Source organism: Acytostelium subglobosum, assembly GCF_000787575.1.
Source record: "Acytostelium subglobosum LB1 DNA, scaffold: scaffold22, whole genome shotgun sequence".
Lineage (NCBI taxonomy): Eukaryota > Evosea > Eumycetozoa > Acytosteliales > Acytosteliaceae > Acytostelium > Acytostelium subglobosum.
The window spans coordinates 325,648-337,702 of record NW_012236511.1 but is presented as its reverse complement, the minus strand read 5'-3'; the positions used below and the strand labels follow the sequence as shown (position 1 = coordinate 337,702).

The window sequence follows — 12,055 nt, the reverse complement described above, 5'->3', positions numbered from 1 at the left end:
TTGCTCTCCCACTCCTGGTGAAGTGAACTCACACTTTCATTCATTTTTCAAAAATTAATTAAAATAAATACTTTTTCAAATACACTCAACACTACTGAGTGTGTTTCAAAAAATGAAGTCGATTGCTGGCTGCCATTCCTTTCAATGTATCTACTCATACATTCATTCATTCATTCATTCATTCATTCATTCATTCTTATTCACTTTACTTGACTGAATCTCTCTATAACTATATTATCTTTTTGAGGAAGAAATAATAATTCTAATATTAATAGAGGTATATTAGACCGGTCAGTCTTTGTTCCCATTGAGATAAAAATGAAACTGTTTAGTCGTCTTCAAAATGAAGAGGATCAATAACTTTGGAATATGTTGTTCCGGTCCACCATAACAACATAAACCTCCTCCTGGATGTTGATTGACTCGCCTCGCTCTCTCCTTTACTATTTTCTTCCACTTTTCCATCGTGGAGTGAGTTGGAAAACTCGCGAGCCATGTTGGTCCAAATGAAGTCACAGTTTTCTGACTTTTGAATGACAGGCCTCTGTTGGATTGAATTAACAAATGAACGATATTGATGAAAGGTCATCTTCATTCAATTCATTAATACTAAACATTATAACAACATACATACAGATAAAACATATCAATCAATCTATCGATCGATCAATCAAACAATTGATCTAAATATTTAAGAATGGATACATCCATCCTATTAAAAAACAACAGCAACAATAACAATAACAATACTAATGCTAGTGATAAGAAAAGCTTCTATGAAGGCTTTGATGAGATTACAGGCAGTATCTTTAGTGACTTTGGTCGTTCAGACCCTTTTGTCATTGATGGTGATGGTCTGATCCTGGCAATAGCCGTGCATGGCAAAGGAAAGAGCAAACTCTTTGATTGCAACTACCGCACCCAGTCACTCTTCTTCTTCCACTGCTTCGACTGGTATCTCCACAACCTATGGTCGCGCAAGACCCGCTTCACCGTCTTCTTCTGCAAAGACAATGAACGATTCTACAAGAATCACAATCTTGTAAGTACTCCACTGTCCCATCAACATTAGACATACATACTAATCATTCAATCTTTGGTCTTAGTTGCTCATAAGAAAGCAATGTATCCAACACTACTGTGGCAGTAGCTTCTCGCATCCAGATATCAACTTCAAGTTGTTTGAGGGAGATTGGAACACCGACCGGGAGGTCCTTAACAACATCATTGAGTACTTTACTCAGGGTCACTTCATGTTCCTCATGACTCTAATGCCATTGCATTATATAGATAACTACTATGATTCCAAGGCTTTAAAGGTAGGTGCAATGCCTTCCATCCATGTACATCACGCCTCACTGCACTCCCTTCTAACTCACTCTTCAACGACAATGTAGGCCTTCATCAGTGAGAGCACAGCATACTTTATGAACATTGTTGAGCTTCATACTCTGTCGTTCAGAGGCTCGCATGCTCATTCATTCATCTACACATTCCGAGGAGGCTCGGAAGGTAGGGGACAGTTAATCCAGTTCAAGTCAAAGACAAACATTGCATTCAAGATGGAGCCAGAGTTCATTGGACATCTGGAAGCCAGCAATGCATACTCAAGACAGACACCAAGGGCCAGACTCCATATAGCCTCTGTCGCCAGGCTATTGCAGATCCGCAACGCGCCTGCCCAAAAAGAGGTTGCTAACCTCGACAATGACATGCTCTACGCATTCTGTCTCTACCTCGCACTTATGGAGGTAGTTCCACTGCGCGAGAGAACGTTTGACATACCTCTCAGCATCAACAAGGAATCAAAGTACCAAGAGGACTACTTTGACAAGTTCAAGAAGGTAGCCGAGTCCATCAACTGGGTCACCCACACCAACTTTGACGTCCTCCTGAGCAATGAAGACCAGAACGACCTCATTCTCATGGATATGTTCGACCTCAAGTACCTACTATTCATTCATCTACACGTTGCCAGTGGCACCCAAATGGAGACTGCAGTGGACGAGTCCGTGGTCAAAGCTGCCAAGGACATTTGGTCGATATTCACCCAGATGCCAAGGCCCGCGGTGGCAATGAGTGAGTTCCTTCAAGGCAGTGCATCAGATGATCAATCACGATGGGCCAAGGAGGTGTTGAGCAACATTGCCAACAACACTGCCGTCAACTCAAAGTTCACGGCCAAGCTTCATCGTATCCACAATCCTTTCCTGGACCAATTAAACATGGAGGCTGTTGGCGAGTTTGTGACGGCCAACGAGGCCCTCCCGCCACGAGTGGACGAGAATGACCAAGAGTTCTACGCCATCACTCACTATCACAACAAGGTGCTGCTGACACATCCAGATGCCTTCACCATCAGCATCAAGGATGAGTTCAAAACATCATCAAAGTACTCAGAGAAGGGCAAACAAAAAAGTGCATTGAGTAAGTACATTCATAGATTAGTTTCAATCATATCAATCAATCAATCAATCAATCAATCAATCACTCACTCACTCACTCACTCACTCGATCGATCGATCGATCAATCAATCAATCAGAGTTCTTCAAGGCTGCTCAGACATTATATGATGTGAATAAGAAGTTGATCATAACCAACCTGGATGATGACAAGAAGCAGCAGCAGAGCGAGGAGTCCAAGAAGAACTATCAGGTGTACAAACAGGACAACTCCAAGAATGTAAAGATCAAGAAGAAGGATTTGTCAACCGAGGTCAAGGATGCAAAGGAGAAGAAGGAGCTGGACACATTGAAGTACAACCTCAAGAGTGCCGACACCTTGAAGAAGTTGACCGACGCGCTGGGCGATCCACAGCCTGGCATAAATTATCTCAACTACGCCGCAATCGGTCTGAATAGGATGAGCAAGTACTACAAGGCATCCGACTCCAAGGCACTCTACCAACTGATCCAACGCTTCCTACGTGACCTGGACGAGCCCTTTGAGCTTGTGGCCCGTGGCAAGGGCTCAGAAGATCACAAGGACTTCCTCATATGTCTCCACAAGGCGTCCAAGTTGTTGGACATCAATGGTCTGAGCAACGCCCTCAACATCAAGTTCAAGCTCGGCCTGGTCATGCTGCCAGAGGAGGGCTCAATCAATCCAATCGACTTCCAGCTATCGACGGCACACGACACACTAATCAGAAGTACCGAGCAGATGAAGGATGACCGAATCAAACACTTTGCACCCGATGAATGGCAGCGACGTTTGCTCGACGTGGTCGACAACAAAGAGTCAGCCCTTATCGTCGCACCAACCTCCAGTGGAAAGACATTCATCTCATTCTACGCGTATGTATTCCGGTTGGCAACGCACACTCACTCAATCAATCAATCAATCACTCACTCACTCATTCATATTCCAACAGGTTCGAGAAGATATTGAAGCAATGTAATGATGGTATTGTGGTGTACGTGTCACCAACCAAGGCATTGGTCAATCAGATGTACTCTGAGGTGCTTGGACGATATGAGAAGAACTATGAGAACATCGTTGGTTCACATGCCGCCGCAAGATATCGCTTGGCTGGCGTGTTCACAAGGGACTTCCGCATTGATCACGAGAACTGCCAGGTCCTGATCACCGTGCCCCAGTGTCTGGACCTTCTTCTGCTGTCCGTCACCAACTCTGAGTGGATCCACCGTGTCAAATATGTAATCTTTGATGAGGTACATCAAATTGCCGGTGGCTTGCAGGGAGCGCTGTGGGAGCAGCTGCTCCTCATGAACCCAGCGCCATTCCTGGCCTTGTCCGCCACTGTTGCCAATCCAGATCAGTTCTACGAGTGGCTACAGCATGTAGACCCCGACAAGAAGGTGCACTACATCAACTACCAACACAGATTCAATGATTTGAAGATGTACCACTACACTCGCGAGGAAGAGGGGGAGGGACTCCGTAGGCCAAGATACATCAGACCCATCCATCCAATGGACACTCTCAGTACCAAGACTTCGACGAACCTACTGCTTTTGCTGCCCGAGGAGGTGCTATCGCTGTACAGACAACTGCAGGCCAAGTACAAGGGCAGGAACAAGGAGTTGAATGAACTGGACCCATACAAATACTTTGCCAACGAGGTGGAGAAGGAGTACAACCTGCAGAAGTTGAAGGTCTACGAGTACCAGGCCGCCGTGAAAGGCTTTATCGAGAAAGAGCGAATCATTGGCGGCGAGGACATCGCCGACGCACTGTGCAAATATACATCCAAGGAGTATGAAGTGATCCCGCGCTGGTCTATCGAGTCCGAGCTTCCTGGGCTCATTGAGGATCTCAAGAAGAAGGACTTGCTTCCAGTCATTGTGTTCCACTTCAGTCGTCACGGCTGCGAGAAGATGGCCAAGAGAATCTACCAGAGCGTTCAGGCGAAGCACAGTGACCCGGACAAAGACCGCAAGGTGTCCGAGCTGGAGTTCAAGATCCAGGAGCTAAAGGACGAGATCAAGAAGTCCAAGCCAGTCCAAGACGACCCCATTTACAAGGACCTGCGCGAGCTGCAAGACAAGCTCAGCTACCTCACGACGAGAAAGGCAGAGTATGGAACTGTCATCAAGGACGACGTTGATGATGACAAGGACAGCATCAACCCCCTCCAGAAGAGGATGTTGCTCGAGGGCATTGGCATACATCACAGCGGTCTGGGCAAAGCCTACGCGCAGAACGTCGAGGTGCTGTTCAGACGCAAGAAGATCCAGGTCATCATTGCCACTGGTTCACTGGCACTCGGTGTCAACATGCCCTGTCGCTCAGTGGTCATCGCAGGCGACAGTCCATACCTGAACACATTGATGTTCCGCCAACTGAGTGGAAGAGCTGGTCGTCGAGGATTTGAGCCTCGTGGACATGTCATCTTCTTTGGTGTGTCACAGCCACGTGCCAACCATCTGATCAACTCGAAGCTCTCTGATATTGTAGGCAACAGTGTCCTGTCGACCAGCTTGACACTCAGGATACTCAGTCGCCTGAATCTTGTGGACAAGATGAAAGACCAGGCGACCAAGAAGCAGGACTTGGCGTTGCTGTTGCACGCCACCAACAAGTTGATCAACAACTCTTTCTTCCTGCGCGACAATCCAGCACAGAATCAATTCATGTTCCACTTCTCACTGGACTACTTACATCGTCAAGGTTTCATCGACAGAAATGGACAAGGTGTTGGCTACGCTGGCATCATCTCCTATCTTCACTACCTGGAGCCCTACAACTTCATCCTGGCATCACTCCTACGCGACAATGTCTTTTCCCAGTACACCCAGGAGACCAAAGAGCATGAAGAGACCATCATCATCATTCTTTCCTATCTATTTGATCGTGTGGAGATATCACCAAGAATGAAGAAGCGTAAGTACTCAATCAATCAATCGATCGATTGTCATGTCCCCACTCGCTCACTTTCTCAATCAATCACTTTATAGTCTTCTCCAAGTACCTTATGAAGAACAACAATCTCTGCCCATCCATTGTCTACTTGCCAGAGCTACCAGCGAATGCCAAGTCATGCATTGACAAGCATAACATGACCTCTGTCGATACATTCAAGGGATACTTGTCATGCTACCAGGAGCATACAGTTGACAAGCACAACCTACTTCCCCTGCTCCCTGGCCACTCATTTGACAAGGGAATAGGAGGAGCCGATGCCTCAACACCCACCTGGAGTGCCCACTGTCAACCATACGTGGAGTCTTGCATGGTTAGACGTGGAGTGGCTGCCATCAATGGCTCCAGCAACCTGGCAACAGTGTCGACGCTCACCAAGAACTTCCCAGTTGACACATACTTTGATCACTCACTGCTGCCAATGTGTGATTACAACGTAGAGTTGAATAGCTATCTGTTGGACTTCTACCGCCATCAACAGCTCAAGACCTTAAAGAAGGCCAATGACATGCAGGAAGGAGACATCTACAGCAATGTCAAGGATTTCATTCTCGTCCTCAAGGTCATAGGTGTCATCTTGGAGCTCAACGATCCAACTTCTCCCGTCACCAAGGCATTCCTTCGTCTGTCCAGCAAGTTCAATGACAAGTTCAAGTCTGTTGCCGCATTTAACCAACGCTAAACTATAAATAAACGCGTCATCCATCTTTATAACTTGACACGAAGCATTGGTGATTGTGATTGCTTGATAATCCTATTCAGGTTGGTATAGTTGGCTGATGAGTAGCTTGACCTGCTGGTGAGGTTGACGTACTTGAGACCATGGACTACGTTGTTGACTTGATGTGTAACTTGTCCTTGTGCTTGATCCAACAACTGGAATGGTACTCTACATAAGAAGTGAAGCATTATATACACTGAATTGTAATCGAAGTGACACCTTGACAAGTTCAGATGTAGCAATGATCTATTCGATGTCAATATCGCCAACACTGGATGGACAATACTAATATGGTTCTCTATTTTGATTGGAATGATTCCAGAGTGAAAGTTAGTATTCCAAGGTGTCATGAATTCCATGGAACAATGTAACAAACTCACTTGAGATGTCCAGATGAGTCAATGATCTACTCTTCTTTAGACCCATTGATATTAGGTCTAGATGATGATTCTGAAGTCCACATTCAGACATTACAAGTGTCTCCAATGTAGTATTCTTTGAGAAAGCCTCGGTAAGGTTGTTCAAGTTAAGTGAGTCGATGCTATTCCTTGATAGGTCAAGGTATCTAAGTGGAGGATTCAACTCTAGACTTTTGAATATGGAGTTGAATCCATCCACTGAAATGCTGTTGCCAGAGACATCCAGGTGAGTCAAGGAGTGATTTTCCACAAGTGGTGTGGAGATGTTGTTGATGCCTCGGTCGCCAAAGAAGTTGTCAGACAGATCGATATGAGTAAGTGATTGATTGAGTTTCAGTGTGTCTCCAATGCTAAGTGCTCCCCATCCCTCGACATCACATCCCTTGAGGTATAGCGTTCGTATATTATTAGTTGCTCTAAGTCCATTGCTTAATGCCATCATACTAGTATAGTCTGATCTGTTGTCTGGATTGATTGATTGGATTTGGTAAGTCAGTGTCTGGGACAGACATTTGATGCTACAGTACATACATGACCAGTCCAAGGTTGTCAAGGTTGGACACTTTGATATTATCTCGCCAATTAACTCTAGTCCATCAACTGCATCGCAAGCTAAATGAAGTGACATGTAAGTCAGAATGTACCCGCGGGTAAAGAGTCTACATAACATACATTGCAGATTGAGCTCTGTGATGCATGATGTATATGGTGCTCTGAATATGCTACATAGTGCACTGATGCCATCGTTACCCAATGGATTTGATTGAAGGTTCAGCTTTGTAAGCTTCTTTGAGAGGACTATGTTGTTGTCCTTGATGGCACCCATGATTGTGTCCACATTGTCGAATGACAACTCATTCATTGAGAGGTCCAAGCATGATAGACTAGTCTGCTTCGTAAGCGCACGGAGCATAGTGGCTACAGTTGTGGCAATGTCATTTGAGCTCGACAATGATGTGTCGCCTGTTGACACGACCTCCAGCGTGGTGACCTCGTTGAACACGGTTGGGAACAAGTTGACGTAGCGATTCATGTTGTGTCTGCTGAGTGCCAGATGCTTGCACATTGACTTGGTGACCAATGACCATCGCCTATTGACCAGCTGTATCATCGTCCTGTTCTTGTTGTCTGAGCGCCAGCACTCACTCTCATTCTCCGAGTCATCGATCGCACGTCTAAAGCATTCTTGGAGCAATCGATCGTTAAAAGCCTGCTCGATTGTGAGTTGTCCAATGATGAATGATGGTTCAAAGTCGTCTTCATCACTGTCGTCGTCCACGATATGCACCTGATCAAGTGACATGGACTCATCCCCATCACTCATGCTTGCGTCATTCATCTTGATATTCTGTATTTGTTGATCGATTGATCGGCTGATTGAATGAGTGCACTCATTTGTGATCAAATGAAATTTGGCGCGCGAGAGTAACAACAAAGACGAACTTGATGAAGGATATTTATTACACAATTTGGACTTAGTTCCAGTCACGGTTGGGCATCAACACTGGACCCATCAGTGTCCAGAGGTAGAGCAGATGAACCAGCCAGCAGCTGACAATCTTGACCCAGACGGACGCCATGCCCGAGTCAATGTTGAGCGTGGCACCGCCAGTGGAGCCGGTGATGGTCGACCAGTTGGTCAGCAACATGCCAATGTACATGGCGCCCAGCGCAAAGGTAATGTGGAAGAACGTGTAGTTGTAGGCAACACCGCCACGCTCGTCATCCTCTATGTTATCGGCATTGTCGTCGCCGTTGACGATTGGTATGGTCTCAACGTTGTTGCTTCCAAGCAGCTCGTTCGAGTCTGATGCTCTAAAGGCGGCGTAGCACACCGAGATGATTGTGAACACTGAGCCCATCACAATAGTGTAGTTCTTTGAGCTACCAATGTTTGGCTCACTCATAATAGCACTGAACACCAAGTATGCTGCGTACAACATCACAACACCAGATTGAAGGAGTCCAGATGATGGTCTATATTCTCTCACCTAATAATGATTGATTGAGTGAGTGAATGGAATGATTCCGGTTGATTGATCATGACTTACCTTCTCTGTGATTGAGAGTAAACCGATGATGAGCGATATGCCCATGTTGAAGATAATGAAGAATTGATTGAGACTGGATGTCTTGGACCAGAGCACCAACATGGTGATAGAGAGGGCCAGTGAGAGTGCTACTGTGCCAATGGAGGAGATGAGAAGGAGGATGTACCACTTCTTGGTGACGTGTCCCTCGTCCTCGACCTTTTGGATCCAGTTCTCGCTGATTGAGTAGGCAAACTCAATGAGCAGCACCAGCTGGATGAGAATGAAAATGGCGGCGCCAACCAACGATACCCATGCGTAGTACTTGAAGAAGCTGTTGGGGATGAAGAATGTGACCACGGTGAAGCCGGCCAAGAACAACAGTTTGAGTGGCCAGTAGCCATCCTGAATGGATGCGCGTCCATTCTCTGAAGACTTGACTCCAATGAGTACCAAGCCCAACAATATATGATACACAGCCAATGCGAATGTAAGTCTATACACAACCAATGATCCATAACACTCATCATCATGAGAGCATACTTTGAATACTATATATTATATATTGTTTGATTGATTGAGTAAGTGATTCATTCGTTTGATTGAATGATTGAGAGAGTGAGTAGTACACATACCATCAATATTCTTGAACCAACTATAAGCATATGAACTGAAGAGATATGAAAGTATTGATACAATCATAAAGTTGATGACGTAGAGCATTCTTGTACCTGTCGACTTCTTGATGACACTACCAAAGCATGATACACCATAGCAGCAAGTGACTGCTCCACAAGCAGCCATATCGCACATCTTTGTAATTGTATTTGTTTTAATAGAGATAATAATATATAATATATATATTGATTGAATGAATGTGAGTAAGTGTGTGAATGATTGTGAATGAAAGTGAGCGAAAGGTCGAGAAAGTGAAGGAATCAACCACTTCTTGCAATTCCAAAAACAAAAGTTGAGTTTGTCCCTCATTCTCAGGACAAGAGGTGGTTTCGTGGACACACGCTCACTCTTCGATCAATCAATTAATTAATGGATGAATGAATGTCGTTGGCACTCAAACAAACACCATACTTTGGTAATTTATTGTCTGAATCGATCACCGAAGAAGGACTCCTTCCATGGAGGACATTGAGGTGGCAACACCAACACCAATACCAGAACCAGAAGTCTTTAGACATGATGAATGGTAGGACATCATGCCATCGTGGCCTCCTAATGTGCAGTCGCTGACTTGCAATGGCAGATGACATTTAGCACAGTTGAAGCATTCTCTATGGTAGTAATGACCCTTGACCACAACCAACTGAGTCGTGCATGATAGCTGCTCCTTGCAAGACGTACAATACTTGTTCAATTGACGTGTTTGCGTGTGAGTCGCTGTGGCAATTGGTAGTGGCTGTGTTGTTGTCGACGTGGTCGTAGACGTGGATGATGTGGATGCATAGTTGGTTCGAGCTGGTGTAACCTTGAACCTGTTGTTGCTGTTGGTCGGGGCCATAAGGTTGGAGCTGCTGACGTTCTTGCGAACGACTATTGTCTGCTTGCCACCAGATGAGTCGCGCTTGGGTACGGTTCGAAGTGTGTAATGAGCACCTGGTATCTTGTGCATAATAGTCATCTCTGATCCTGACCTCTTTTGCAACATTGGTGCATGTCCATTGTTGTTGTTGTTGTTTGGTTGTTGCTGTTGTTGTTTGAACTGCTGTACAACTAGATTCACTCTTGATGTCGTCGGCGATGTTTGTGTCTTGTTGCTGTTGTTGCTGTTGCTGTTGTTGCTGTTGCTGTTGTTATCTATTAGTACATCATTGTTGTTGTTGTTGGTTGTCTTGGGTGGTAGTTGTGGAGGAGGCATTGGTGAAGGTGGTCGGAGATACTTGGTCGGTGATGGGGTTGGCTTGTTGTTGTTGCTGCTCTGTTGTTGTTGTTGTACAGGTGGAAGTATGTTTCGTGGTGATACTACTGGTGGAGTACGATGTGATAATGTAGGAGATGGTACTGTCGTTGTCGTAGTCGTCTGTGACTGTGTCGTCGTTTGTGTTTGTGATTGTGTAGTCGTCTGTGGCTGTGGCTGTGGTTGTGGTGGGGTTGGCAATGGGCGACCCTTTGGCGGAGGCGGCAGGGGCGTCTGATTGTTCTGTATCTGTGATCGTTTGAATCGATTGACGTTGTTCAGTTGATTGTAGATGTCGTTGTCTCGAGTGTGATGAGGGCCAGTGTGAGGTGGATGGCTGCCACTGGGCGCCAGCATGACTGAGTTGCTAACATTCCTGCTTGAGATCTGCAAGGGGATGTCGGGCAGCGCCTTTGAGTATTGGCGCGTTCGCTCCATCACTGGTATCGGTGCAGTCATTGACTTGGGCGGCGTGTTGGATGGCGTGCCACACTCTGGCGACTGCGGATCGTGAGTGGACATACCCCCAGCGCCGGGTGCCGTGATGATGATGCCCTTCTCAGGCGAGATGTCGATGCCTGTCTGATGCATGTTCTTTATCTTCATCTGTTCCATCGCGCGCTCCTTCTTCTCCATGGGCGTTGGTGGCAGAGGAGGCTTGTATCGCTCAGGTCGTCGATACGTGGCCAGCGAGCCTGCATGAGGTGAGTGTGATATGTTGATCGCATGCAGCTCTGCTCCCACATCAATGTGATTGCTCGATGCCGACGTGGGCAATGTGTGTGACGATTGATAGCTCTTGCTGGTCGCGGTCTGGAAGCGACCAATCGACATTGACTTGGGTCCGAGACCCTCTGCTGGAGCACGCTTGTATCCGCCGCCTCCGCCACCACCGCCATTGTTGAACTTGAAATTCTGTATCTCATCCTTGACAGGGATGATGGGATAGGATGGTCGGAGGTTGGGCGACGATGGTACAGCACTGACGTGTATCGATGTGTTGCCAGGGGAGCTGGATAGGTAGCCGTTACCGCCGCCCGAGGGCGCGGCCGAGTTTGACTCGTGAGGGAACGACGACGAGGGCGTGTACGAGGTGGAGGGCGCGGTGGACTCCTTGAAGAAGTTGTAGATCTTGAGCTTTTGCTGATTGGACGTGTTCTTGATCTTGTCAAAGAAAGTGCTGCTGCGGCAGTCGGCGCAGTACACCTGGAATCGCTCGCCGTCCTTGCGCTTCAAGATGATCTTCTCGCGCTCCACCTGGTGCAGGCCAACCGAGCAGTTCTTGCATCGGAAGCACTCGTGGTGCAACGTAAAGTCCGAGAAGACGATCGTGGAGCGGCTCACCGTCGACTCCATGCAGATCGGGCAGTCGTACTGGCTCTGGCGCTTCGAGGACACGGTGGGGATGATGTCGCAGTTGATCTTGGCGTCGGCCAAAAAGGCGCAGACGCCCGTGTCCTCCAGCATCGTAAACTCGTTTCTCCTTCTGATTGAAGAACATCTCGATCATCTGTGAGCACACCAGTGCCTCGAGCAACTTCTTCGTCTGGCCACTGTGTGCCTGTTGCAGAAAGTGATCCTTGTTGA

At 46.7% G+C, this 12,055-nt stretch overlaps 5 protein-coding genes across 5 annotated transcripts; 2 read left to right on the top strand and 3 right to left on the bottom strand.

Annotated features, from left to right (window-relative positions):
• Positions 1–697: 697 nt before the first annotated feature.
• SAMD00019534_094500 (hypothetical protein) lies at positions 698–6,068 on the top strand (the record flags this gene model as incomplete). Its single annotated transcript, XM_012895375.1, has 6 exons — positions 698–1,042; positions 1,107–1,319; positions 1,398–2,427; positions 2,544–3,297; positions 3,375–5,347; positions 5,422–6,068. 6 exons carry the CDS (start codon positions 698–700, stop codon positions 6,066–6,068), a joined length of 4,962 nt encoding a protein of 1,653 aa, XP_012750829.1.
• A 26-nt stretch (positions 6,069–6,094) lies between these two features.
• Positions 6,095–7,850, bottom strand: SAMD00019534_094490 (hypothetical protein; the record flags this gene model as incomplete). Its single annotated transcript, XM_012895374.1, has 4 exons — positions 6,095–6,405; positions 6,488–6,991; positions 7,058–7,138; positions 7,199–7,850. 4 exons carry the CDS (start codon positions 7,848–7,850, stop codon positions 6,095–6,097), a joined length of 1,548 nt encoding a protein of 515 aa, XP_012750828.1.
• Positions 7,851–8,517: 667 nt separating this feature from the next.
• On the bottom strand, positions 8,518–9,402 carry SAMD00019534_094480 (hypothetical protein; the record flags this gene model as incomplete). The annotated part of the gene is made up of 3 exons (XM_012895373.1): positions 8,518–8,535; positions 8,578–9,107; positions 9,192–9,402. Coding segments are annotated over 3 exons (759 nt in total), but the record flags the coding sequence as incomplete, so codon positions are not given.
• A 268-nt stretch (positions 9,403–9,670) lies between these two features.
• SAMD00019534_094470 (hypothetical protein) lies at positions 9,671–11,935 on the bottom strand (the record flags this gene model as incomplete). Its single annotated transcript, XM_012895372.1, has 1 exon — positions 9,671–11,935. One exon carries the CDS (start codon positions 11,933–11,935, stop codon positions 9,671–9,673), a length of 2,265 nt encoding a protein of 754 aa, XP_012750826.1.
• Positions 11,823–11,984, top strand: SAMD00019534_094460 (hypothetical protein; the record flags this gene model as incomplete). Its single annotated transcript, XM_012895371.1, has 1 exon — positions 11,823–11,984. One exon carries the CDS (start codon positions 11,823–11,825, stop codon positions 11,982–11,984), a length of 162 nt encoding a protein of 53 aa, XP_012750825.1.
• Between the last annotated feature and the right edge of the window lie 71 nt (positions 11,985–12,055).